At 41.9% G+C, this 23613-nt stretch overlaps 1 protein-coding gene across 2 annotated transcripts; it reads right to left on the bottom strand.

Annotated features, from left to right (window-relative positions):
- Positions 1 to 979: 979 nt before the first annotated feature.
- On the bottom strand, positions 980 to 22584 carry Znf569 (zinc finger protein 569). 2 transcript variants are annotated; one of them, XM_045153781.1, is made up of 5 exons: positions 22461 to 22584; positions 14141 to 14197; positions 9512 to 9638; positions 8042 to 8134; positions 980 to 4011 (listed from the first exon to the last, which is right to left on the bottom strand). In XM_045153781.1, the coding sequence occupies exons 2-5, from the start codon at positions 14153 to 14155 to the stop codon at positions 2201 to 2203; spliced, it is 2046 nt and encodes a 681-aa protein (XP_045009716.1). In that variant the 5' UTR covers positions 14156 to 14197; positions 22461 to 22584; the 3' UTR covers positions 980 to 2200. The 2 variants fall into 2 exon arrangements, with proteins under 2 accessions (XP_045009716.1, XP_045009717.1); XM_045153782.1 differs by having other exon boundaries at positions 22453 to 22545.
- Positions 22585 to 23613: the final 1029 nt, after the last annotated feature.

The following is a 23613-nucleotide window of genomic DNA, read 5'->3' as shown; positions in this document are numbered from 1 at the left end:
AAGGTTGCACATGCCCACTAGGTGGTGCAAGCATCTGACATGTGATTGCAGTGGCTGGGGCCCTAGCGTGCCAATTCTCTCTCTCTCCTGCTCTAAAAAATGAAAATTAAAAAAATGTTTTTTAAAAAAATTCCTGGTATAATAGAATTCCACTCAAAAGTCATAGTTGGTGCTTCTAACAAAATCATAGAAGAAAATTCCTCGCACATAGAAAGAGATGCCAACATACAGAAAGAGATGCCAAGATACAGGAAGCCTTTAGAAAAACCAAACAGACCAAACCAGGAAAGAACCTCTCCTTGACACATAATTAAACTACTAAACACACAAACCAAAGAAAATATATTGAAAGCAGTTAGAAAAATCAAGTCACTTGTAAAGGTAAGCCCATTAGGATAACAGCAGATTATGCAACACAAACTTTAAAAGGCAGAAAGGTTTGGAATGATATATTCCTAAGACTGCTTACAATGCAACCTTCCAGACACAATTTGTTCTTGAGGGCTGGATAGATGGCTTAGCAGTTAAGGGCTTGCCTGTGAAGACTAAGGATCCCAGTTTGAGGCTCAATTCCTCAGTACCCACGTAAGCCAGATGCACAAAGTAGTGTATGCATCTGGAGTTCATTTGCAGTGGCTGGAGATCCTGATGCACCCATCCTCTCTCTGCATCTTTCTGTTGCTCTCAGATAAAGAAATAAATACAAACAATTTGGTCTCGATATCCATGACCCCGCAGTGCCTAGTACTACCTACACAAGACACTGCTAGGAGGAAAAGATGATGACATCAAGATAAAAGAGAGGGATATGATGAAGAGTGATTTGTGAAAGGGAAAGTGGAGGTGGGAAGGGAATTATCATGGCTCATTGTATAATTATGGAAGTTGTCAATAAAAAAGTTTAAAAAGAAAAATTAAGCAACTAAAAAATTTTAAAACCTCATAACTAATTTTGACAATCAAACTTATCACTATCATATTTTCTTTAGTTCTTTTATTAAAGAAATAATACAGATTAATGTAACAACTCCCACAAAACCTTGCCACGTCCCCAATAGGCAGTCAATGTCATAAATGGACCTGTGATCAATATACAATACTGTTGGTTGCATCATCTTATTAAATTACATAAATAGGATGCCAGGTTTGTCTTTTGCATTCTTCTCTCAGAATATTGTGATCTATTCATGAAACACATGTGGATTTTCTCTCCAGCCCTGGATTTTGTATATTCCAAATACTCCATGGTATCCTATCACAGAAATGAGCATTTTACTGACCTAACCCTGCACTGACATAAATGTTCTGTCCAATGTAAGCAAACCACCCTGGTGCAGTGAGCATGGTGGCAGCCATCTCTGCAGACAGGGTGACTCTGAGGCCAGTGCACAGAAGAGTAACTGTTGTGTTCACATGTTTTTAAAGAAGTTTAACTTTAAAGTATTCAACTTTATTTCCACCATAGTTTCAGAATTTTACTTTTGATAGTCTGTTCTTCAAAATATTTAAGTTTTAGATGACAGCAGTTATGTGGTATCCAGGGGTACACATTGTCCCTGGTTGTTTTGCTATGTCAAGTTTATTTTAGCATCAGTTGTCTGCTGCCTTTCCATACACAAACTGAGTCAGTTCATGAAATTCTTTACAATATAACTATTATGTAAATTCTGAGTGGAAGTATATTAAACTTAAGAGAGCTAAAGGATAATATATTTTTATAATTTCAAATCATTTCAGACAGTTTCAGTTGTTCTTTTGTGTCTTTCAATATGTTTTATAACTTTGTATAAACAAATGCCACATAATTATTTTCTTTCAACACAGTTTCTAATTATCTCTTTTGTCAAGGGTTAGTTGTCTTTATTTTTTGATACAGGGTCTCACACTGCCTATACAAGGTTAGCTTTAATAGTTCTTATTTTTTTTCCAATCTTCTTTTTCTTAATACATTGACAAGAAGCTCACATGTTGATATGCTGCAACGGATTTTCAGATTTGAATAAGAATACTAATAATATATTATCAATGTTATCTACTCAAGGTTTCTGATGGTCACCTCTCTCATAAATTGGTCACCTCAGTGAGTTCATCTCTAATGTTTAACAAATGTGTATATTCAGTTTTCTGCTCTAGAACTGGTCATATAGTGTGGTGTAAGGTGTTAATTCCTTCTCAAGGTGTCCCCATATCCACAGGGTTTTTAGTGGGTATGGATTCTCTGGTGTCTAACAAGGTGTGACTTTTGGCTGAAAGCTTTGCCACACTCAATACAGTTATAGGGTTTTTCTCCTGTATGCTTCCTCATATGAAGAGTAAGAGACGAGATCTGAGAGAAGGCTTTTCCACATTTGCTACAGTCAAAGGGTTTCTCACCTGTATGGCCTCGTATGTGTATAGTCAGGGATGAGCTCTGGGAGAACGCTTTTCCACATTTATTACACTCATAGGGTTTCTCACCAGTATGACCTCTCATATGCACAATAAGTGAAGTTCTTTGAGAGAAAGCTTTTCCACACTCATTACACACATAAGGCTTCTCGCCTGTGTGACTTCTCATGTGTAAATTAAGTAATGAGCATTGAGAGAAGGCTTTCCCACACTTATCACATTCATAAGGCTTTTCCCCGGTGTGACTTCTCAGGTGAAGAGTAAGGGATGCAATCTGAGAGAAGGCCTTACCACATTTATTACAGTCATATGGCTTCTCTCCAGTATGAACTTTCTGGTGTGTAATAAAGTTTTGCTTCTGGCTGAAAGCCTTACCACACTCATTACATTCATAGGGCTTCTCTCCAGAATGAATTTTTTCATGAGCAATGAGATTTGATTTCTGGCTAAAAGCTTTGCCACATTCCTTACATATGTAGGGTTTTTCTCCAGTATGAATTCTCTGGTGTCTAACGAGGTTTGACATCTGAATAAAAGCTTTCCCACATTCGCTACATCCATAAGGTTTCTCTCTAGTATGAATTTTCTGATGTGTAATGAAGTTTTTCTTATGGCTGAAGGCTTTTCTACATTCTTCACATTCATAGGGTTTCTCACCTGTGTGACTTCTCATGTGTACAGTAAGCGCTGAGCTTTGAGAGAAGGCTTTTCCACATTCATTGCATTCATACGGTTTCTCCCCTGTATGGATTCTCACATGTATAATAAGCATGGAAAACTGAGAGAAGGCTTTTCCACATTTATCACATTTATAAGGTTTTTCTCCTGTGTGACTTCGCATATGAAGAGCAAGGGAAGCAATTCGAGGGAAGGCTTTACCACATTCATTACATGCATAAGGTTTCTCCCCAGTGTGAACTTTCTGATGTGCAAGGAGGCTTTGCTTCTGGCTGAACGCTTTTCCACATTCACTACATTCATAAGGTTTCTCTCCAGTATGAATTTTTTCATGGTCAATGAGATTGGATTTCTGGCTGAAGGATTTCCCACAATCCCTACATGAATAGGGTTTCTCTCCAGTATGAATTCTTTGATGTCTAATAAGATTTGACATTTTAATGAAAGTTTTCCCACATTCATTACACTCATAGCACTCCTCCCTACGATGAACTTTATGATGTTTAGTGAGTTTTTCCTTGTGGGTAAAGACTTTCTTACACTTGCTACATTCATAGAGTTTCTCTCCAGTATGAAATCTCAAGTGTCTGATAAGGTCCAATGTTTGGCTAAAGCCTCTTCCACAATGATTACACTTAAAGGGGGTCACAACAAAATGGGCTGGACCACTGCCACACGATTTCTTAGCTTCATCATATTCAAAATGTTCCTCTTTCATAAGGTGTTTCACATTATTATGATAATCAAAATTATTCTCTAAACACTTTCCAAACCAATTGTATTCACAGAGGTTGTGTCTGGAAGGAGTAAAATCTGAGTTTTCAGGACATGCATTTGCCAATTTCATAGGACACTCTTCAGCTTCTTCAGTCACTGTTTTCTTGACAACTTGTTTCAAATGGCTGTCTTGGGTTTTCTGATGCTCAACAATTCTACAATTTTCTTCTAAAATAGACCACAAATAAATATTGTGATTATTTCCCAATATTGAAATACTAAGAAAATTAGAAAAATGCTATTATGTGACTACTGCCTCATCTCCAATTATTAAACAAATTTCAAGTATATATACCCCCATCTCCTCAGTTTTCAAAAGGAAATTCTAGGAAAAGAAATACAAATAGAGGCAGGCATTTATGAATTCAAATAGCTTTGATTATTTTTAAGTGGGATGTGAAAGAAAACAAGCTATTGGATAATAAGAAGGTCACACAGAATATACAAATAAATAAGAAGTAATGACAGAAAAGCACAACTAAAAAAATCATAAATCCCAGCACTCAGAAGGCAGAGGTAGGAGGATTGCTGTGAGTTCAAGGCCAGCCTGGGACTACAGATGAGTTTTAGGTCAGCCTGGGCTAGAGTGAGATCCTACCTTGAAAAAAAAATAAAACAAAAATCATAAGACCATTTTCCAGGACTCTACTGGAATATATTTTTATGCTTTTCTGGAAAATGTAAATTACTAAAGCTACATTTATACAAACTAATTTCTATGACACATAAAAATATGAAAGCTCTTCATATGTATGTATTTGTAAGCAGAGAGTGATTTGCGAGAGAAAAGGAAGACAATGAAAATGAGCACACCAGGGCCTCTAGCTGCTGCAAACAAACATCAAATGATGTACCACTTTGTACATCTGGCTTTACATGGGTACTGGGAAATCAAACCTGGGTCTTTAGGCTTTGCAGACAAGTGCATTAATTGCTGAGCCATCTCTCTGGCACAGAAAAATATGAAAACTCTTTAAAAACAAAACTAATTCCACATTGGAATATAATAAATATTTAAGTGCATTTTCTATGCTGTAAAAATGCTTCAAAATAAGGAAAAGAGAATTCCTGATATCTGTATGTGAAATGTTTGACATAATATGGTTAACTCTGAAATCATTTACGAAAGCATGAAACTTCTATCAAAATGGCCCAGAAATGCATTAACAGAAAATATATCTGAGTGGATTTCTCAAAGAATGTAAGTTTGTTTTAATATTAGGACTGTTATTATAAGGAAACATGTTAATAAGTCAGTAAAGATAGGGTAATGCATATATATATGAGAAAGATGTTAAAACTCAACTATTTTCTATTAGGAAAAAAAACCTTTATAAGATGGACAATACAGATAATTAATTTGAGACAAAAATAGACTACAAAGCCAGGCATAGTGGTGCAAGCTTTTAATCCTAGCACTTTGGAGGCAGAGGTAAGAAGATTGCTGTGAGTTCAAGGTCAGCCTAAGAGTACAGTGTTAGTTCAAGGTCAGCATGGACTAGAGTGAGACCCGACCTCAAAGAAAAAAATACATATATATAATTAATAAAGGGCCAATCACCTTATGTGAATTAATAATCCATTCAAGGGCTGGAGAGATGGCTTAGTGGTTAAGGCACTTGCCTGTGAAGCCTAAGAACCCACGTTCGATTCTCCAGTACCCACATAAGATGCACATGGTGGCACATGCATCTGGAGTTAATTTGCAGTGGCTAGAGCCCTGTGTGCCCATTCTCTGACTCTTTCTCTCTCTCTCATAAATGAATTTTAAAAACCCATTCAAATTAAGAACAGACTAAAAGCAAAAGATACAAACTATTCACTTGAAAAACATATCTATATTAACATATGAAAAGATGCTTGCCTTAACTCATAATAAAGAAAATATAAATTTAAACTATAGTTAGTAAGTTGCACATGGTGGGGCATACTTATAATCCTGGTACTCAGGAGGCTAAGGCAGAAAAATAAGGAATCTGAGCCTAGCCTTGCCCATACAGTAAGTCCCTGCCTCAAAAGAACTAAAATCTAATGATTTTGGTTTGATAAAAACAAACCACAAGTAGTATTTTTCACCTGTCATACTGACAAAGATTTTTTACTACTTGCAGTAATTATTGGTAGAAATATAAATGATTACAATCTCTTTGAAGGGGAAAAGTGACTATAAATTGAGGCTGGAGAGATGGCTTAGCAGTTAAGGCACGTACCTGTGAAGCCTAAGAACACATGTTTGACTCTCCAGATCCTATGTAAGCCAGACACATAAAGGTGAGGTAAATGCAAGGTTGCACAAGCCCACTAGGTGGCACAAGCATCTGGAGTTCAATTTAAGTAGCTAAGGCCCTGGCATGCCAATTCTCTTACTCTCTCCCTCTCTCTTTCTCTAAAATAAATAAATAAATAAATAAATAAATAAATAAATAAATAAATGTTAAAAAAATGAGTATAGATTCAATTCATAAATTCTATGTTAGCTATATGTGTATGCATGTGCATATATATATATATATATATATATATATATATATATATATATATCCACACAAAAATATGTAACAAATACAGCAGAAAATGGAATCAAACAGAAAATCAGCAGTACCTTTCTTTCCTTTTTAGAACTATTTTTTAAAATATTGCATTTTGGGGCTGGAGAGATGGCTTAGCGGTTAAGCGCTTGCCTGTGAAGCCTAAGGACCCCGGTTCGAGGCTCCATTCCCCAGGACCCACGTTAGCCAGATGAACAAGGGGGCGCATGTGCCTAGAGTTCGTTTGCAGTGGCTGGAGGCCCTGGCACACCCATTCTCTCTGTCTGCCTCTTTTTCTCTGTCTGTCACTCTCAAATAAAATAAATAAAAATGAACAAATATGGGCTGGAGAGATGGCTTAGTGGTTAAGCGCTTGCCTGTGAAGCCTAAAGACCCCGGTTCGAGGCTCGGTTCCCCAGGTCCCACGTTAGCCAGATGCACAAGGGGGCGCACGCGTCTGGAGCTCGTTTGCAGTGGCTGGAAGCCCTGGTGCGCCCATTCTCTCTCTCTCCCTCTCTCTGTCTTTCTCTCTGTGTCTGTCGCTCTCAAATAAATAAATTAAAAAAAAATGAACAAATATAATTTTTAAAAAATATTGCATTTTTATTTATTCACTTATTAGAGAGGGTGGAGGGAAGGAGCCAGAAATGGTGGTACATGCCTTTAATCCCAGCACCTGGGAGGCAGAAGTAGGAGGGCTGCCATGAGTTCAAGACCCGCCTAGACTATATAGTGAATTCAAGGTTAGCTGAGCTAGATCAAGACCCTACCTTGAACCCCCCCCCAAAAAAAAAAACCCAGCAGGGATGGGGTGGTGGAGGAATGACTATTAGCATGCCAGGGCCTTGAACCATCGCAAATGAACTCCAGAAGCATGTGCCACATGTGCATCTGGCTTATGTGGGTTCTGGGGAGTCAAATGTGGGTCCTTAGGCTTCCCAGGTGAGTGCCTTCACCACTAAGCAATCTCTCCAGTCCACCATTTTTCTTTCTTTCTTTAAAAAAAAAATTAATCATTTATTTGCAAGCAGAGAGAGAGGGAAAGCATGGGCATACTAGGCCTCTCGCTGCAGCAAAGGAACTCCAGATGTATGTGCCACTTTGTGCATCTGTCTTTACATGGGCACTAGGGAATTGAACCTGAGACAGCAGGCTTTGATGCCTGGTACATTTCACTGCTGAGCTACCTCCCAGCCTAACTAAAATTTTTCTTGAAGTAAAAGTCACCCAGTACAAAAAGAAAGCTAAAAACACAGTAGAGTGAGACCAGGTACAGAGGCATGTAAGATGGAGAGAAGAGAAACCATAGGTAAAGACAATGAATATTAATACTTATATAATCTGAAATGCAAATCCATGTCTGTCTGTCTATAAAGAAAGGATGCTAAGTAGGAAGAAAGGACAGAGATACTGAAGATGCTGACAATGGGATGCTTACTGAAGTTGAAGTAGGTATTAGGAATGGTAAACTCCTGGAACTCAGGTCCATCAGAGAAAGGTAAGAACAGTATCAAAAAATGACACTTTCATTTCAAAGAATTAGCACCAGAAGTTACCACAAACATCTGCATGCTCTAGGAAAATAGCTTTTGGCAACTTCTCAGCCAGATGAACAGTTCATGAGTGACCATTAGTATAGGATACTCTCTCCTTACTTTTCTGGTTCTCACCTGGACGACGTCTTAACGCTTCTTCCTCAACCAGCCATGGTTCCTCTTCTTGCTCCAACTTGAAAATTACATCAGGCTTGCTGAGTGGAGAACCTGTCAGAGGAATTACGGTGAGGGGAGAGACTCTCAAAGAAAAGACGTAGGGGAGAGCCTGTCAGAAGGAAAGACAGTGAGGGGAGAACCTATCAAAGGAGTTAGGGTTAGAGGAGAGCCTATCAGAGGAATTAGGGTGAGGACAGAGCCTGTCAGAAGGAATGACAGTGATGGGAGAGCATGTGAGAGGAAGTAGAATGAGCAGAGAGCCAGTTAGAGGAATTAAAGTGAGGGGAGGACCTTTTAGAGGAATGATGATGAGGGGTGAGCCTGTCAGAGGGAATTACAGAGAGCAGGAAGCCTGTCAGAGGAGTGACGGTGAGGGAAAGACTGTCAGAGGAATTAATGTAAGGGGGGAGCCTGTCAGAGGAGTGATGGTGGGGGAAAGCCTGTCAGAGGAGTGACGGTGAGGGAAAGCCTGTCAGAGGAGTGATGGTGAGGGAAGAGCCTGTCAGAGGAATTACGGTGAGGGGGGAGCCTGTCAGAGGAGTGATGGTGAGGGAAAGTCTCTCCGAGGAGTGATGGTGAGGGAAAGCCTGTCAGAGGAGTGACGGTGAGGGAAAGCCTGTCAGAGGAATTACGGTGAGGGGGGAGCCTGTCAGAGGAGTGACGGTGAGGGAAAGCCTGTCAGAGGAATTACTGTAGGGGGGAGCCTGTCAGAGGAGTGATGGTGAGGGAAGAGCCTGTCAGAGGAATTACTGTAGGGGGGAGCCTGTCAGAGGAGTGACGGTGAGGGAAGAGCCTGTCAGAGGAGTGACGGTGAGGGAAAGCCTGTCAGAGGAGTGACAGTGAGGGAAAGCCTGTCAGAGGAGTGACGGTGAGGGAAGAGCCTGTCAGAGGAGTGACGGTGAGGGAAAGCCTGTCAGAGGAGTGATGGTGAGGGAAAGCCTGTCAGAGGAGTGACCATGAGGGAAGAGCCTGTCAGAGGGAATGATGGTGAGAGGAGAACCAGTCAGAGAAATGACACTAAGGGGAGAGCCTGTCAGAGGGAATGACAATTGTGGTGGTTTGATTCAGGTGTCCCCCATAAACCTAGTTGTTCTGAATGCAAGGTTCCCAGCTGATGGATATTTGGGAATTATTGCCTCCTTGAGGGAGTGTATTGTTGGGGGCCAGCTGATGGGTATTAAAGCCAGTTTCCCCATGCCAGTGTTTGGCACACTCTCCTGTTGCTATGGTCCACCTTATGTTGGCCAGGGGGTGATGTCCACCCTCTGCTCATGTCATCGTTTTCCCCTGCCATCATGGAGCTTCCCCTCGAGCCTGTAAGCCAAAATAAAACTCTTTTTTCCAGAAGCTGCTCTTGGTTGGGTGATTTCTACCAGCAATGAGAACCAGAGTGCAACAACAATGAATTCCAAAGTCAAATAACCTTACCCACAGTGATTAAGTTGTTATAGTTCTCTAGCATCACGTTCCTGTACAGCTTCCTCTGAGTGGGATCCAATTGCCTCCATTCTTCCCGGGTGAAATCAATAGCCACATCTTTGAATGTCACTGTTTCCTATAAACACATTTTAAAAAAAATTTTTTTTTGGTTTATTTTTATTTACTTATTTGAGAGCGACAGACAGACAAAGAGGCAGAGAGAAAGAGAGAGAGAGAATGGACACGCCAGGGCTTCCAGCCACTGCAGATGAATTCCAGATGCCCCCTTCTGCATCTGGCTAACGTGGGTCCTGGGGAATCGAGCCTTGAACCGGGGTCCTTAGGCTTCACAGGCAAGCACTTAACCGCTGAGCCATCTCTCCAGCCCTGTAAACACATTTTAACTGAAGTCATTCACCTTAGATCATGTAGACAAAAATTTCATGGGAGCTGGAGAGATGGCTCAGCAGTTAAGGCACTTGCCTGCAAAGCCTAAGGACCAGGGTTTGATTCCCCAGTACACATGTAAATAAAGTACAAGGTAGCACATGCATCTGGAATTCATTTGCACTGCCTAGAGGCCATGGAATACCCATTCATTCTCATTCTCATTCTCATTCTCATTCTCATTCTCATTCTCATTCTCATCCTCATCCTCATCCTCATCCTCATTCTCATTCTCATTCTCATTCTCTCTCTCTCTCCCTCCTTCTTTCTTTCTCTCAAATAAACAAACAATAAATATATATTTTTAAAAACATAGTGAACTTTATTTGGGTAATTAAAGGATATGAAAAACTTTGCCTGTTGTATTTCCAGACAAAATAAACCAACTAGCATTTTAGAAATATTCTATCAGCATATACTCACTCACTGGCATAGCAAACACACACCTCCATTGACTACCTATGGGTTCAAGAGAAGATCTTGGGTACAAATAAGTTTAAAAGAAGTGGAAAAACAAAACTTTACTTAAGTGAACTGGGTTGGGAACTCACTACCACACACAGGTGGAAAATCAAAGCAGCATTTTGACAGAGGCAAAATCTGGCAAAGGACAGATGAGATGTGAGGTGCAGACGGACATCCACCTGACACAACCATTGACACAGCAAGCACACTGTCCGACGTCAGAAGAGGTGTGTGGGGGAGACGAGCACAGCACGAGTCTATGAGCATGAAGATGAAACTGGATTACTCAAACAGCAAACAGATACTGAGAAAAGAGAGCGGCAGACATAATCCAACAGACAACAAGGAAGATGTGTCCAGTGGAGGGCTACTTTCTTTAAAAAAAATATTTATTTTTGGGCTGGAGAGATGGCTTAGTGGTTAAGCACTTGCCTGTGAAGCCTAAGAACCCCAGTTCAAGGCTCGATTTCCCAGGAATCACATTAGCCAGATGCACAAGGGGGTGCGTGCGTCTGGAGTCTGGAGTTCATTTGCAGTGGCTGGAAGCCCTGGCATGCCCATTCTCTCTCTCTCCCCCTCTCCCTCTCTGTCTGTCACTCTCAAATAAGTAAAAATAAAAAATATTTATTTATTTATTTGTTTATTTTTAAGCACAGAGATAGAGACAAGAGACAGCATGGCTGTAACAGGGCCTCTAGCCACCACATACGAACTTTAGATGCATGCACTACTTTGTACAACTGGCTTTACATGGGTACTGGGGAACTGAATCTGGGTGGTTAGGTTTTATAGGCAAATGCTTTAACCACTGAGCCATCTCACCAGCCCAAGATTCACTATTTTATTTTATTTTTTCACTTGTGTATATGTGTGTGTGCTATAAGCATGCCCCATGTTCTTACCTGTGGTGGCTGGAGCAGAACACTGGGTGACCTGCTCCATTGCTCTTCTGTTCATTCTTAAAGATTTATTTCTTTAATGTCTAAAACTAGAATTATAACTGTAACTTTAAGAAAATAGGATGAAGAAAGTTACAGAATAAGTTTCAGAGATGAAAAAGTTTTTAAGCTGGGCATGGTGGCAAACTCCTTTAATATCAGCACGGGGGAGGCAAAGACAGGAGGACTGCTGTGAGTCTGAGGCCAACTTGAGACTACATAGTGCATTTCCAGGTCAGCCTCGGCTAGAACGTGACCCTGCCTTGAAACCTACCTCCCCAAAAGAGAAAAAAATATATTTTTTATTATATGTATTTACTTATTTATTTGAGAGAAAGAGGCAGATAGAAAGAATGGGTACACAAGAGCCTCTAGCCACTGCAAACAAACTCCAGACATATGTGTGCCACCTTGTGCAGCTGGCTTATGTGGGTCCTGGGAAATCGAACCTGGGTCATTAGGCTTCTAAGGTAAGTGCCTTAACCACTTAAGCATATTTCCAGCAAAGAAAAAAATTTTACTTATTTGAGAGAAAGATACAGCGAGAGTGTCTGTGAGACACATAGAGAATGGGCATGCCAGGACCTCTAGCCACTGCAAATGAACTCCAGATGTATGCACCACCTGGTACATCTAGCTTTACATGGGTACTGGGGAATCAAATCTGGGTCCTCTGGCTTTGCCAACAAGCACCTTAATTGCTAAGCCATCTCACCAGCCCCCCCCATTTTTTTTCTTTCTTTTTGGGGTTTTCAAGGTAGAGTCTTTCTCTAGCCCAGGCTGACCTGGAATTCACTATGTAGTCTCAGGGTGGCCTTGAACTCACAGTGAGCCTCCTACCTCTGCCTCCCGAGTGCTGGGATTAAAGGTGTACACCACCATACCCAGCCTCCAGAAAGAAATTTTAAGAAAATTTTCTTTACAAGACTGTGATTTGAGAAAACATTGGTATAACTTTTCAAGATATAGGTAAAGACTTTCTGAAAAGGATTACAATAGCATAGGAGAATGGACAAATGAGAGCTGGAGAGATGGCTTAGTAGATAAGGAACTTGCCTGTGAAGCCAAAGTGTGATACATGCATCTGGAGTTCATTTGCAGTGGCTGGAGGCCCTGGAATACCCATTCTCTCCCTCTCTCTCTCTCTCTGTTTTTTTCTCTCTCAAATAAATAACTAAAAACTAAATACCCCCCCAAAAAAATCACCCAATGAACAAATGGGTTAATTAACTACAGACAGTATTCAAAAGAAGAAATACATGGCAAAATGCAAATTACAGCTGCTTTGATTTTCAGAACAGCTCCATCAAGAAAAATAAAGGATAACAAATACTGGTAAGGATGTGGAGAAAGAACAACCTTTATACATTGCTGGTGTAGTCATTATGAAGAAGGGTGGAGGTCACCCAAAAAACCTTAAAATAGAATTACCACATGACCCAACTGTTGCACTCCTGTTCAAAAGACTTTAGGTTAACACCCCACATCCATGTTCCTTGCTGCACTCTCGCAACATTAGGAAGTAACCAGCCTAGATGCCCATCCACAGACAAAAGGGTAAAGAAAATGTAGTAATATACACAACAGCATTTTATTTAGCCATAAAGAAATAGGAAATCGTGACATCTGTATGAAAAGTGATGAAGAGGTGGAGAGATGGCTTAGTGGTTAAGGCACTTGCCTACAAAGCCTGAGAATCAGGGTTTGATTCCCCAGTACCCACACAGAACCTGATGCACAAAGTGGCCCATGCATCTGCAGTTTCTTTGCAGTGGCTGAAAGTCCTAGTGTGCCTATTCTCTCCCTCCCTCTCTCTCTGTTTGCAAATAAATAAATAAAAATATTGGAAAAACAGAACAAAACAAAACAAGAAGAAGAAACTGGGCGTGGTGGCACACACCTTTAATCCCAGCACTTGGGAGGCAGAGGTAGGAGGACTGCCATAAGCTCAAGGCCACCCTGAGACTACATAGTGGATTCCAGGTTACCCTGGGATAGAGTGAGACCCAACCTCAAAACAACAACAAAAAGGGCTGGAGAGATGGCTTAGCAGTTAAGGCGCTTGCCTGCAAAGCCCAAGAACCCATGTTTGATCTCTCTGAAGATCCCATGTAAGCCAGACACACCAAGGTGATGCAAGCACAAGGTTGTACATGTGCACTAGGTGGCACAAGCATCTGGAGTGTAATTTCAGTAGCTAAGGCCCTGGCACACTAATTCTCTCTCTCTCTAAGAAAACAAAAAGAGCCGGGTGTAGTAGCACATGTCTTTAATCCCAGCACTCGGGAGGCAGAGGTAGGAGGATGTTTGTGAGTTCAAGGCCACCCTGAGGCTACATAGTGAATTCCATGTCTGCCTGGGCTAGAGTGAGACCCTGCCCCAAAAAACCCAAACACCCTCTGAATTAATGCAATTCATAAAAATAACCACATTTTAACTTTTCCTTAATTTTAAAAAATATTTTATTTATTTATATGCAAACAGAGAGAGAATTGGTGTGCCAGTGCCTCCAGCCCCTGTAAACGAATTCCGGACACAATCACCACTTTGTAAATCTGGCTTTATGTGGATACTGGGGAATCAAACTTGGGTCACAAGGCTTTGCAGGCAAGCACCCTAACCACTGAGCAAGCTCTCTTCCCTAATTTTAATTTCCAAAGTTTATTTCTTCAGAAAAAGAATATTTAATGTATATAAATCTTTTTAATCTACTGTGTGTTATTACTGCAGGGTCCTGAAGCCTCAGTGCATAATAAAGCAGGGAACAAAGAAGGTATTGACCATTTACCTGGGACTCAGTCATTTCCTCTTCTTTTTAGGAAGGGTCAGGGCCTAAGCAGCAGAGCTGGCAAAGAGAATGGAAATCATTAGAGAAGGTTTGTCTTTGTGGTTTCAGAAATTTAAACTTACAAATTATAGTGATTCTTGGATTCATCTGAAAGGCCAAAAAAATTTCACACCACTGAGGTGCTAATAACCACAATGTGCCTAGAGTGATCAGGGGGCACCCAGAGGAAAAGTAGGAAGCAGAACTGCAGTGTGGGGTGCCCCTAGACTCGCTCCATAGTTCTGTATCAGTGGATGTATCCAGCCTCATGAAATCACAGACCCAAGAAGACTGTGAAACTCAGAAGACACAAAAGCTGCTTTAGTACATTAAGACATTTACAAAGAAATACTTCAATGGGAATCGAACAAAACAGGTGACATATTTCAAGAACTGAAAAGATTGTGCTTGTTAGTAACGTGTATCTATTAGAAGAACTGATGGGAAGAGAATTAAATACCTTTTTCCACTCAAAACAGAAATCTAAATGGAAAGATGTTAAATAACATGAGACCCTATCAAAGTATAAGAAAGTCACAGACTGTTGCTTGGGTTACTATGGCAATAACAACACTAGCAATAGCTCCTTGTTTCTTCTTTGCTGGTTCCTAATTTCTGTCCCCAAGGGGAACATTTGTAGATGCCTATAACACCAGACCTATAAGGAGCAGAGATTAGAGAACCACTGAGGCTCACTGGTCAGCTAATCAGACTAAAAATAAAACAAAAAACAAGGGCTAGAGAGATGGTACAGTGGTTAAAGGTGTTTGTTAACTGGGGTTCAAGTTTCTAGTAACCATGTAAATCCAGATGCACATAGTGGTGCATACATCTAGAATTCGTTTGCAGTGGCAAGAGGCCCTGGCATACCCATTCTCTCCCCGTGTATGCTTTCTCTCTCACACACACACATAAATATTTTTTTAAAGCCAGCTCCAGGTTCAGTGAGAGACTCTGTCTTAAGGAAATAAAGTGGAAGAGCAATGAAGTAGGATACCCAACACTCTCCTCTGGCCTCTCCATGCATGTTCATAGGATACATGCATACAGACATCACACATATAGAACACAACATATACATGCATGCATACATATATATATATGTATATATGTATATATATATATATACACATACATACATACATACAAATATATATCAGTCAGTACCTTGAGCCCAGAAAGAGAAGCCCGTTACTAATAGAGATGATACTAAACCTAACTACAACTCAGCTGTTTTGATTTGAAAATCCACAACAATTAAAAAAAAATTGGGGAGGGGGCTGGAGAGATGGCTTAGCAGTTAAGGCACTCACCTACAAAGCCAAAGGACACAGGTTTGATTCCCCAGGACCATGTGAACCAGATGCACAAGGTGGTGCATGTGTCTGGAGTTTATTTGCAGCAGCTGGAGGCCTTGGCACACCCATTCTCTCTCTCTCAAATAAATGAATAAAATACAAAAACAAAAAACAAAAAACAGGCATGATGGTGCACGCCTTTAATCCCAGCACTCAGGAGGCAGAAGTAGGAGGATCACCATGAGTTTGAGGCCACCATGAGACTACATAGTGAATTCCAGGTCAGCCTGGACTAGAGTGAAACTCTACCTCGGAAAAAAAATAAATAAATAAATTTTGGGGAACTGGAGAGATGACTTAGCAGTTAAGCACTTGTCTGTAAAGCCTGAAGACCCATGTTCAACTCTCCACATACCATGCAAGCCAGACGCACTAGGTGCCACAAGTACACAAGGGAGAACATGCACACAAGGCGGCGCATGTGTGTGGTCTGGCATGCCATTTCTCTCTCTCATAAAAAAATTACAAAAAAATTGGGGGGGCATAGAGTCAGGTATGGTGGTACATACATGCCTGTCACCCCAAAAACTGGAAGGTAAAGACAGGAAGATCAGGAGTTCAAAACCATCATTATAAAATGTGCCCCCCCACCACCACCATCACCAGTTTCGGTTCTTTTTTTTTTTTTTTTTTTTTTTTTAATTTTTTATTTATTTATTTGAGAGTGACAGACAGAGAGAAAGACAGATAGAGGGAGAGAGAGAGAATGGGCGCGCCAGGGCTTCCAGCCTCTGCAAACGAACTCTAGACGCGTGCAGCCCCTTGTGCATCTGGCTAACGTGGGACCTGGGGAACCGAGCCTCGAACCGGGGTCCTTAGGCTTCACAGGCAAGCGCTAAACCGCTAAGCCATCTCTCCAGCCCACAGTTTCGGTTCTTTGAGATAGGGTCTTGCTATGTAGACTCAACCTCTGGAGTGCTGAATTACAACCATGAACCACCACACCCAGTTTTGGGATAGGTTTTGACTTAGTCTACTTAGTCTAATGTAAGTGTATTCATTCTTCTTTCCATTGGCTATAAGAATTGCAAATGGAGGGCTGGAGAGATGGCTTAGTGGTTAAGGCGTTTTTGTCTGCGAAGCCAAAGTACCCAGGTTTGAGTCTCAGGGCTCACATAAGCCAGATGCACAAGGTGACACATGCGTCTGGAGTTTGTTTACAGTGGCTAAGGCCCTAGCATGCCCATTCTCCCTCCCTCCCTCCCTCTCTGTCTGTCTCCCTCTCTCAAATAAATAAAATTAAAATTAAAAGCAAGATTAAAATAAAGTTTTTAAGTTACAATGGATCCCTGTGTGTGGCTCCACTTGTACCACATGATCTGCAAGCTTGCCCAAATTATGGAATTAATCATTCCACGAAATTATCTGTTGACCTGTATGTCTCCATAGGACTATGAACCAAGTATGACATGGACTGTTCATGAGATCCATGGCCTAGCACAAAAACTTATATATGAAAGGGTACTGTCAGGTTTGAGGAGTCACTTTAAAATAACTATGATTAAAGCTGGGCCTGGTGGCACATGCCTTTAATCCCAGCACTCAGGAGGCAGAGATAGGAGGATCATGAGTTCAAGGCCAGCCTGAGACTATATAGTGAATTCCAGGTCAGCCTAAGCTAGAGTGAGACCCTACTTTGAAAAACAAACAAACAAAAACAAAAACAAAAAAACTATGATTAACATGTTGAGGTCTCTAATGCAAGAATGGAGACTTGCCCATGCCTTGAATCCCAGCAGTTGGGAGGCTGAGGTAGGAGGATCACTGTGAGTTTGAGGCCAACCTGAGACTATCTCATGAATTCTCAGTCAGCTTGGGTTAGAGTGAGACCCATCCTCAAAAAAAAAAAAAAAAAAAAAAAAGGAGATTTGATATACCTATGTAAGCAAAGAAATGAAAACTACAGGAAAGGGAGGCTATAATTTTTTAAAACACACAGACACATATTAACAGAAAATCAAAATGTGTGCTGGGGAGAAGGGTCAACATAAGTTCGGATCCCCAGGACCAACAGAAACCTGAACACAGCAGCAAGTCTGTAACCTTAGCACTCCTGTGGCAAGCTAGGAAGCAGAAACAGAGAATTCTCCAGGAGCTCATGGGCCAGCTAGCCTTGCATACACAGAGTTGAAAAACAAGAGACGCTGCGTCAAACAAGGCAGAAGGTGAGAATCAACACCAGAGACTTTTCCTCTGATCTCAATGTATATGCCACAGCAACTGCGTATTCTCTCTCTCTCTTTCTCTGTCTCTCACACACACAGGTTTCTAACAGTAATAATCCCATTTTTTGGTACCAACTTTACTGTTGCAGTCAGGTTTGCATTGCTGGCAGAAATCACCCCACCAAGAGCAGCTTGTGGGGAAAAAAAAAAAAAAGAGTTTATTTTGACTTACAGGCTTGAGAGGAAGCTCCATGATGGCAAGGGAAAATGACGGCACAAGCAGAGGGTGGACATCACTTCCTGGCCAACATCAGGTGCACAACAGCAACAGGAGAGTGTGCCAAACACTGGCAAGAGGAAGCTCACTATAATATTCAAAAGCCCTTCCCCAGTAATGCAGGTTAGTCTAGGCTAGAGTGAGATCCTACCTTGAGAAACAAACAAAAAAAAGAAAGAAAGAAAGAAAGAAAGAAAGAAAGAAAGAAAGAAAGAAAGAAAGAAAGAAAGAAAGGAAGGAAGGAAAGAAAAAAGAAAAAAAAACACTTGTTTTAAGGGCTGGAGAGATGGCTCAGCAACTAAGGTGCTTGCCTGCAAAGCATAATGACTGAGGTTTGATTCCCCAGTACCCACATAAAGCCAGATGCACAAAGAGACACAATCATCTGGAGTTCATTTGCAGCAGCAAGAGGCCCTGGTGTGTTCATAATCTTTCTCTTTCTCTTTCTCTTTCTCTTTCTCTTTCTCTTTCTCTTTCTCTTTCTCTTTCTCTCTCTCTCTCTCTCTCTCATTTGCAGCAGCAAGAGGCCCTGGTGTGTTCATAATCTTTCTCTTTCTCTTTCTCTCTCTCTCTCTCCCTCTCTCTCTCTCCCTCCCTCCCTCCCTCTCTTCTCACAAATAAATAAATAAAATATATTTTTAAGAATTTACCTGTGGGCTGGGGAGATGGTTAAGTGGGAAAAGTAGTCACTGTGCAAGCATGTGAACCCATGTAAAGTACATGTTCCTATACTGCCAGTATTGGGGAGACAGAGACAGAAGACTCCCAGGTGCTCAGTAGCTAACCTGTCCAGCTGAATCAGAGAACTTTGGGCTCAGTGAGAAACCCTGCCTTAATGAGCAACTGAGCAAGATTCCTCACATCTATGTCTGGTCTTCACATGTATGTGCACTTACACACACAAAGATAAGTAAAATTGGGCTGGAGAGATGGCTTAGTAGTTAAAGCGCTTGCCTGCGAAACCTAAGAACTCATGTTCAACACTCTTCAGATCCCATCTTAGGCAGATGTACAAAGCCAAGGCAAGGGCAAGGTCACACATGCCCAATAGGTAGTACAGGCATCTAGGATTCAATTTCAGCGGCTGAGGCCCTGGCTTGCCAATTCTCTATCTCTCCTCTCTTTCTCTCTCTCTAAAATAAAAAAAAAAAATAGTTTTAAATGAAATCAGATACTCTAAATGGGAAAAATGTCAGAGTATGCATTTTATGTTAAAGAACTTGGAAGCCATCTCGAAGGGGTACCCAGAGATGAGGAATTTGAGGCTCAAAAGGAAAGTAACAGCAAAAGTTTGAAATACACATATGTTAAAATTAGTAACTATATGGAGAAATAATCACAAGAGCTAACTAACTAATGCTAGGGATTCAGTTCAATGTCCCCAAACCTTATAAAGGGAATCTACTTATTCCATCTTTCCTGTACAAACTGTACTTAAGTACCTAAAGGTAACTAACGAGTTTAAAGAAATTTTTTCTTTAGAAAAATATCCCATTTAGTAAATAAACAAGGATGATGCTTCAACTAAGCACATTGGTTCTCCCTCCTCTTCTTCCTCCTCCTCCTCCCCATATCCCTCTCTCTTCTTCTTCTTCTTCTTGAGACATGGTCTTGCTATGCAGCCTAAGCTGGTCTTGAACTTGTAGTCCCCTGCCTCCATCTCCTGAGTGCTGAGCATACAGGCATGTACCATCACACCTGTTCTAGTTGTCTTATTTATAAAAGCAATCCTTCTCTCTGACTTTTCTTCCCATAGCTTTTCAACCTCAGCAGAGACTTCTAGTCTATGACTCTCCCAACTTTTCCTTGCCCTTCACCACCTTCCTTCCCTTGCTTCTTTGTTTACAGTTCCCAAATCCATAATCAGAAAAAAAAAATCAATCCATGCTAACTTAAGACTCCCTTTGGCCAGGTGTGGTAGCGCAAACCTTTAATTCCAGCACTCAGGAGGCAGAGGTAGGAGGATTGCTGTGAGTTCGAGGCTAGTGAATTGCAGGTCAGCCTGGGCTAGAGCAAGACCCTACCTCAAAAAAAAAAAAAAAAAAAATCTTCCTTTTTTTCTTGTCTCCTCAAATTCCTACCACCTCTCCCATTAGGTGAGTTTCCTGCTGCCTGCTCACTACAAAGTTGAAGGAGTCAGAAGAAAAAGTCCACATTCTCTCACCAACACATCTGCTCTTCCCTCTTCTCTCCTCCTATGCTGAGGTAAATTCTGCCTTTAGATCCTATTTGCTCTGCCTACTTAAGGACACACTTACAGTACGTTTCTCCTTTCTCCTCGGCATCAGGTTCTTTCTCCATTGTCATTTCAATCAGCACAGAGTCCTTGAATCTCACTCTTAAACTTCACACTTGTACATTCAATTGCCAATCTGACACCTCCACTTGAACAGCTAATGGGCACTGTACTCTTCACATGAAATCACACTGTCCCCACAACAAAATTTGCCTGAGTTATTTTCCCTTCTCAGTAACTGCATTGTTAAATTACCCAGACCAATACTATGCCATTTCATCACACTCACGTTTTACATCAATTCTTCTAGCAACTGGCAGTTCTATCTTTAAATCATATTGACTATATGACTCATCAGTTTTACTATTTTGGTCCAGATTCCCAACATCTTTAACCTAGATTATTGTAATAGTTTCCTAACTGCTCTTCCTGTTCCTTTCCTTGCTCCCTGTCTGCTCTTTTTTAAAATATTATTTATTTGTACCCAGGTTTGGTGGCATACACCTTTAATCCCAGCACTTGGGAGGCAGAGGTAGGAGGATTGCTGTGAGTTTGAGGCCACTCTGAGACTACATAGTGAATTCCAGGTCAGCCCAGGCTAGAGTGAAACCCTACCTCAAAAAATATACACACACGCACATATTTGTATGTGTGTGCCAGGGCCTCTTGCCACTGCAAATGAACACCAGATGTTTGCACCACTTATATCCAGCTAATGTGGGTGGGTTGGGAATTGAACTCGGGCTGACAGGCTTTGCAAGCAACCACCTTTTGCTGCTAAGCCATCCTCCCAGCCCTTTACCTTTTTGTAAATTCTCTCTCCAGACATCCTTTCGCATCGGAACAGTCAAAGGTATTGTTAAGTAATTATCCTTATTACCCCCATGTTCAGAACGCTTCAACAGTTTCCCATCTCACTCAAAGTAAAAGCCAACATGATTAATATGGGCTACACGTCCCAACCAGACAGGCTCTCCTCCCTTCCACTTAGCTTTCTTCTCTCATTTCCCACTAGTCTCTTCCTCCTTTTGCTCTATTTAAGTCATCTGTCCATTGTAACATGCATCCTGTCACCTCAAATCTTTACCACTGGGTTCCTCTGTGTGGAGTAATCTTTCCTCAGTTACATGCAGAGCTAGCTCATTTTCTTCACATCCTAATTACTCCTGTTCAATGTGCCTTTTTATTTACCAAATCTAAAACTCTACCTCCCATCTCAATTCAACATATTCTCATTTACTTTTTTCTCTTAGCATTTTTCACCATATGATCTATTTCATCTTTACTTTACTTTATTTATTATCTGGCCCACAACAAGGGAAGTGCCACGCTAGCTGGGAGGTTGCCTCTGCTGTACCCCGGCACCTAAAATTGGGACTGTTACGTGCTGTTCAGGAAATGAAAGTCTACATATGGCTACATCCTTAACAAAGGAGGAACTCTGAAAATGAAATTAAAAAATAGGACATATTTAGAAAAAAACCATATAATTCACGAGTTTTTCAAAACTTTATTTTAGTAGTAATCAAATAACTGCAAGTTAAATCTTATTTCATAGCTATGAAGTTAACAAACATTACTATTAAATATAACACCCATTGTTACCAAGGATGTATAGGTAGAAGCAGGCTTACACTATGCCAATAATATTGTACGCTGTTAGAACCTAATATTGGGGGCTGGAGAGATGGCTTAGAGGTTAAGGCGCTTGCCTGTGAGGCCAAAGGAACCAGGTTCGATTCTCCCATTCCTACATAAGCCATATGCATATGGTGGTGCATGTGTCAGAAGTTCGTTTGCAGTGGCTGGAGGAGGCCCTGGGGCACCCTTCTCTATCTGCCTCTCTCTCTTCTTTCTCTCTCAAATAAATAAATTAAATATTTAAAAATATAAATTTGTGATTATGTAACTATATTAACCATGCACTATTAAATAAGAAATGTAGGCTACAGAACTGCACGGGCAGTGTGACTGCAATTCTAAGTCATTGCGCACCCACCTAAGAGCATGTGTCTGTATGACCGGTGTAAAGACAGTAAATGTGGCTGGAAGAACTATGACAAAATTTCATTCTTTGAGCTTTTCTGCATTTTGCCATCTGGGGCACTGGAGTGAGGGAGGCAAAGAGCCTGCATTTCGGATATACACGAAACAATCGGCTCGTGCACTAAAATAAAACAATAAACACCACAGGGGCGCTGGGGCTGCAGGGGAAGGATGGACGCGGCGCCCCGCACCTGCCTACCTGCCTTCCTCGGGCGGGCGCTGCGGACCTCGGGCACTCACGTCCGCGATGACTCCCCAGGAGGACGCGCACTGACAGCCGGACCCGTGTCGCCAGGGCCTCGGGGACGCCCGCGGCTCAGCCCTCTCCTCCCGGACTCCCCGCGAGCCCGGCCCGCGCCGCACACCGAGGCCCGGCCGCCGGCCGGCTAGGGCGCCCCCCTCTGGACCGGAGGACCGGCTCCTCCACCCTGAGAAGAGTCGCAATGGGACTGCCCCTCTCGCCCGGGACTACATTTCCCAGAAGCCTTTGCGGCCCTAGCCCCTGCTCTCTCCCGAGGGGCGAAAAAGGAGGGAACCATCCTGAGAGAAGGAGAGGGAGGGAGACCACTCTGTCCCCCTCCTCCTTCCCAAGCCCGCAGGCGGCGGCGTCCAGTGAGTGAGGAAGCGCTACTGAGTTTTTTGAGCTCCGTCGGATCAAGGTTCCCTCGCGACCGAGGACGGGGAAGTGTCAGGGTCTCCTGGAGGCCTGGTCCGTCCTCCTGAACCCTCAAGCTCCTGACAGCAGTCAGATGGGGGACAAGTGACATTCCCAGCATGGGGCGCTGGGAGACTTAGCCAGTGGACTTGGATCCTTGAAAGACCCCGATGTCCATGGCCTTCAAAATTGTGTCTACTTGCAACCATTCGTGTACCATGGTGATTCTAATCTTCAGTTTTGTCAGGAAACATAGATTTAGCTGGGCGTGGTGGCACACGCCTTTAATCCCAGCACTCAGGAGGCAGAGGTAGGATCGCTGTGAGTTCGAGGCCAGCCTGGATCTAGAGAGTGAGTACCAGGTCAGCCTGGGCTAGAGTGAGACCCTACCTTGAAAACACAAACGAAAATTTATTTACAGAGAGAGCGTGCCAGCCAGCCAGAAAGGAAGGGGGGCGGGGCAGAAGAGTTAGAACGTTTTGATACTGCAAGCCAACTACAGACACATGTGACGCTGGGGAATTGAACCCAGGCTGTCAGGTGTTGCAAACAAGTCCCTTTAACCACTGAGAAATCTTTCCAGCCCTATATATATTTTTTTAACAGAACAATATTTTTATTTATTTGAGAGAGAAGGAGACAGTGAGTTTGGCCTTGCCTGGGCCTCTTGCCACTGCATATGAACTTCATATACATG

This window comes from Jaculus jaculus, chromosome 7 (assembly GCF_020740685.1).
Source record: "Jaculus jaculus isolate mJacJac1 chromosome 7, mJacJac1.mat.Y.cur, whole genome shotgun sequence".
NCBI lineage: Eukaryota > Metazoa > Chordata > Mammalia > Rodentia > Dipodidae > Jaculus > Jaculus jaculus.
Note: the sequence above shows the minus strand (reverse complement) of the source record. Positions and strands in the feature narration are given on the sequence as shown.

Bases quoted from the DNA above. Each gene is read 5' to 3' on its own strand.
- Znf569 (XM_045153781.1), bottom strand. The intron at 8,135-9,511 runs GTAAGGTTATTT...TTCCTCTGACAG, and splicing joins TAACAACTTAATCACTGTGG to GTTCTCCACTCAGCAAGCCT. The intron at 4,012-8,041 runs GTGAGAACCAGA...GGTCTATTTTAG, and splicing joins AGCGTTAAGACGTCGTCCAG to AAGAAAATTGTAGAATTGTT.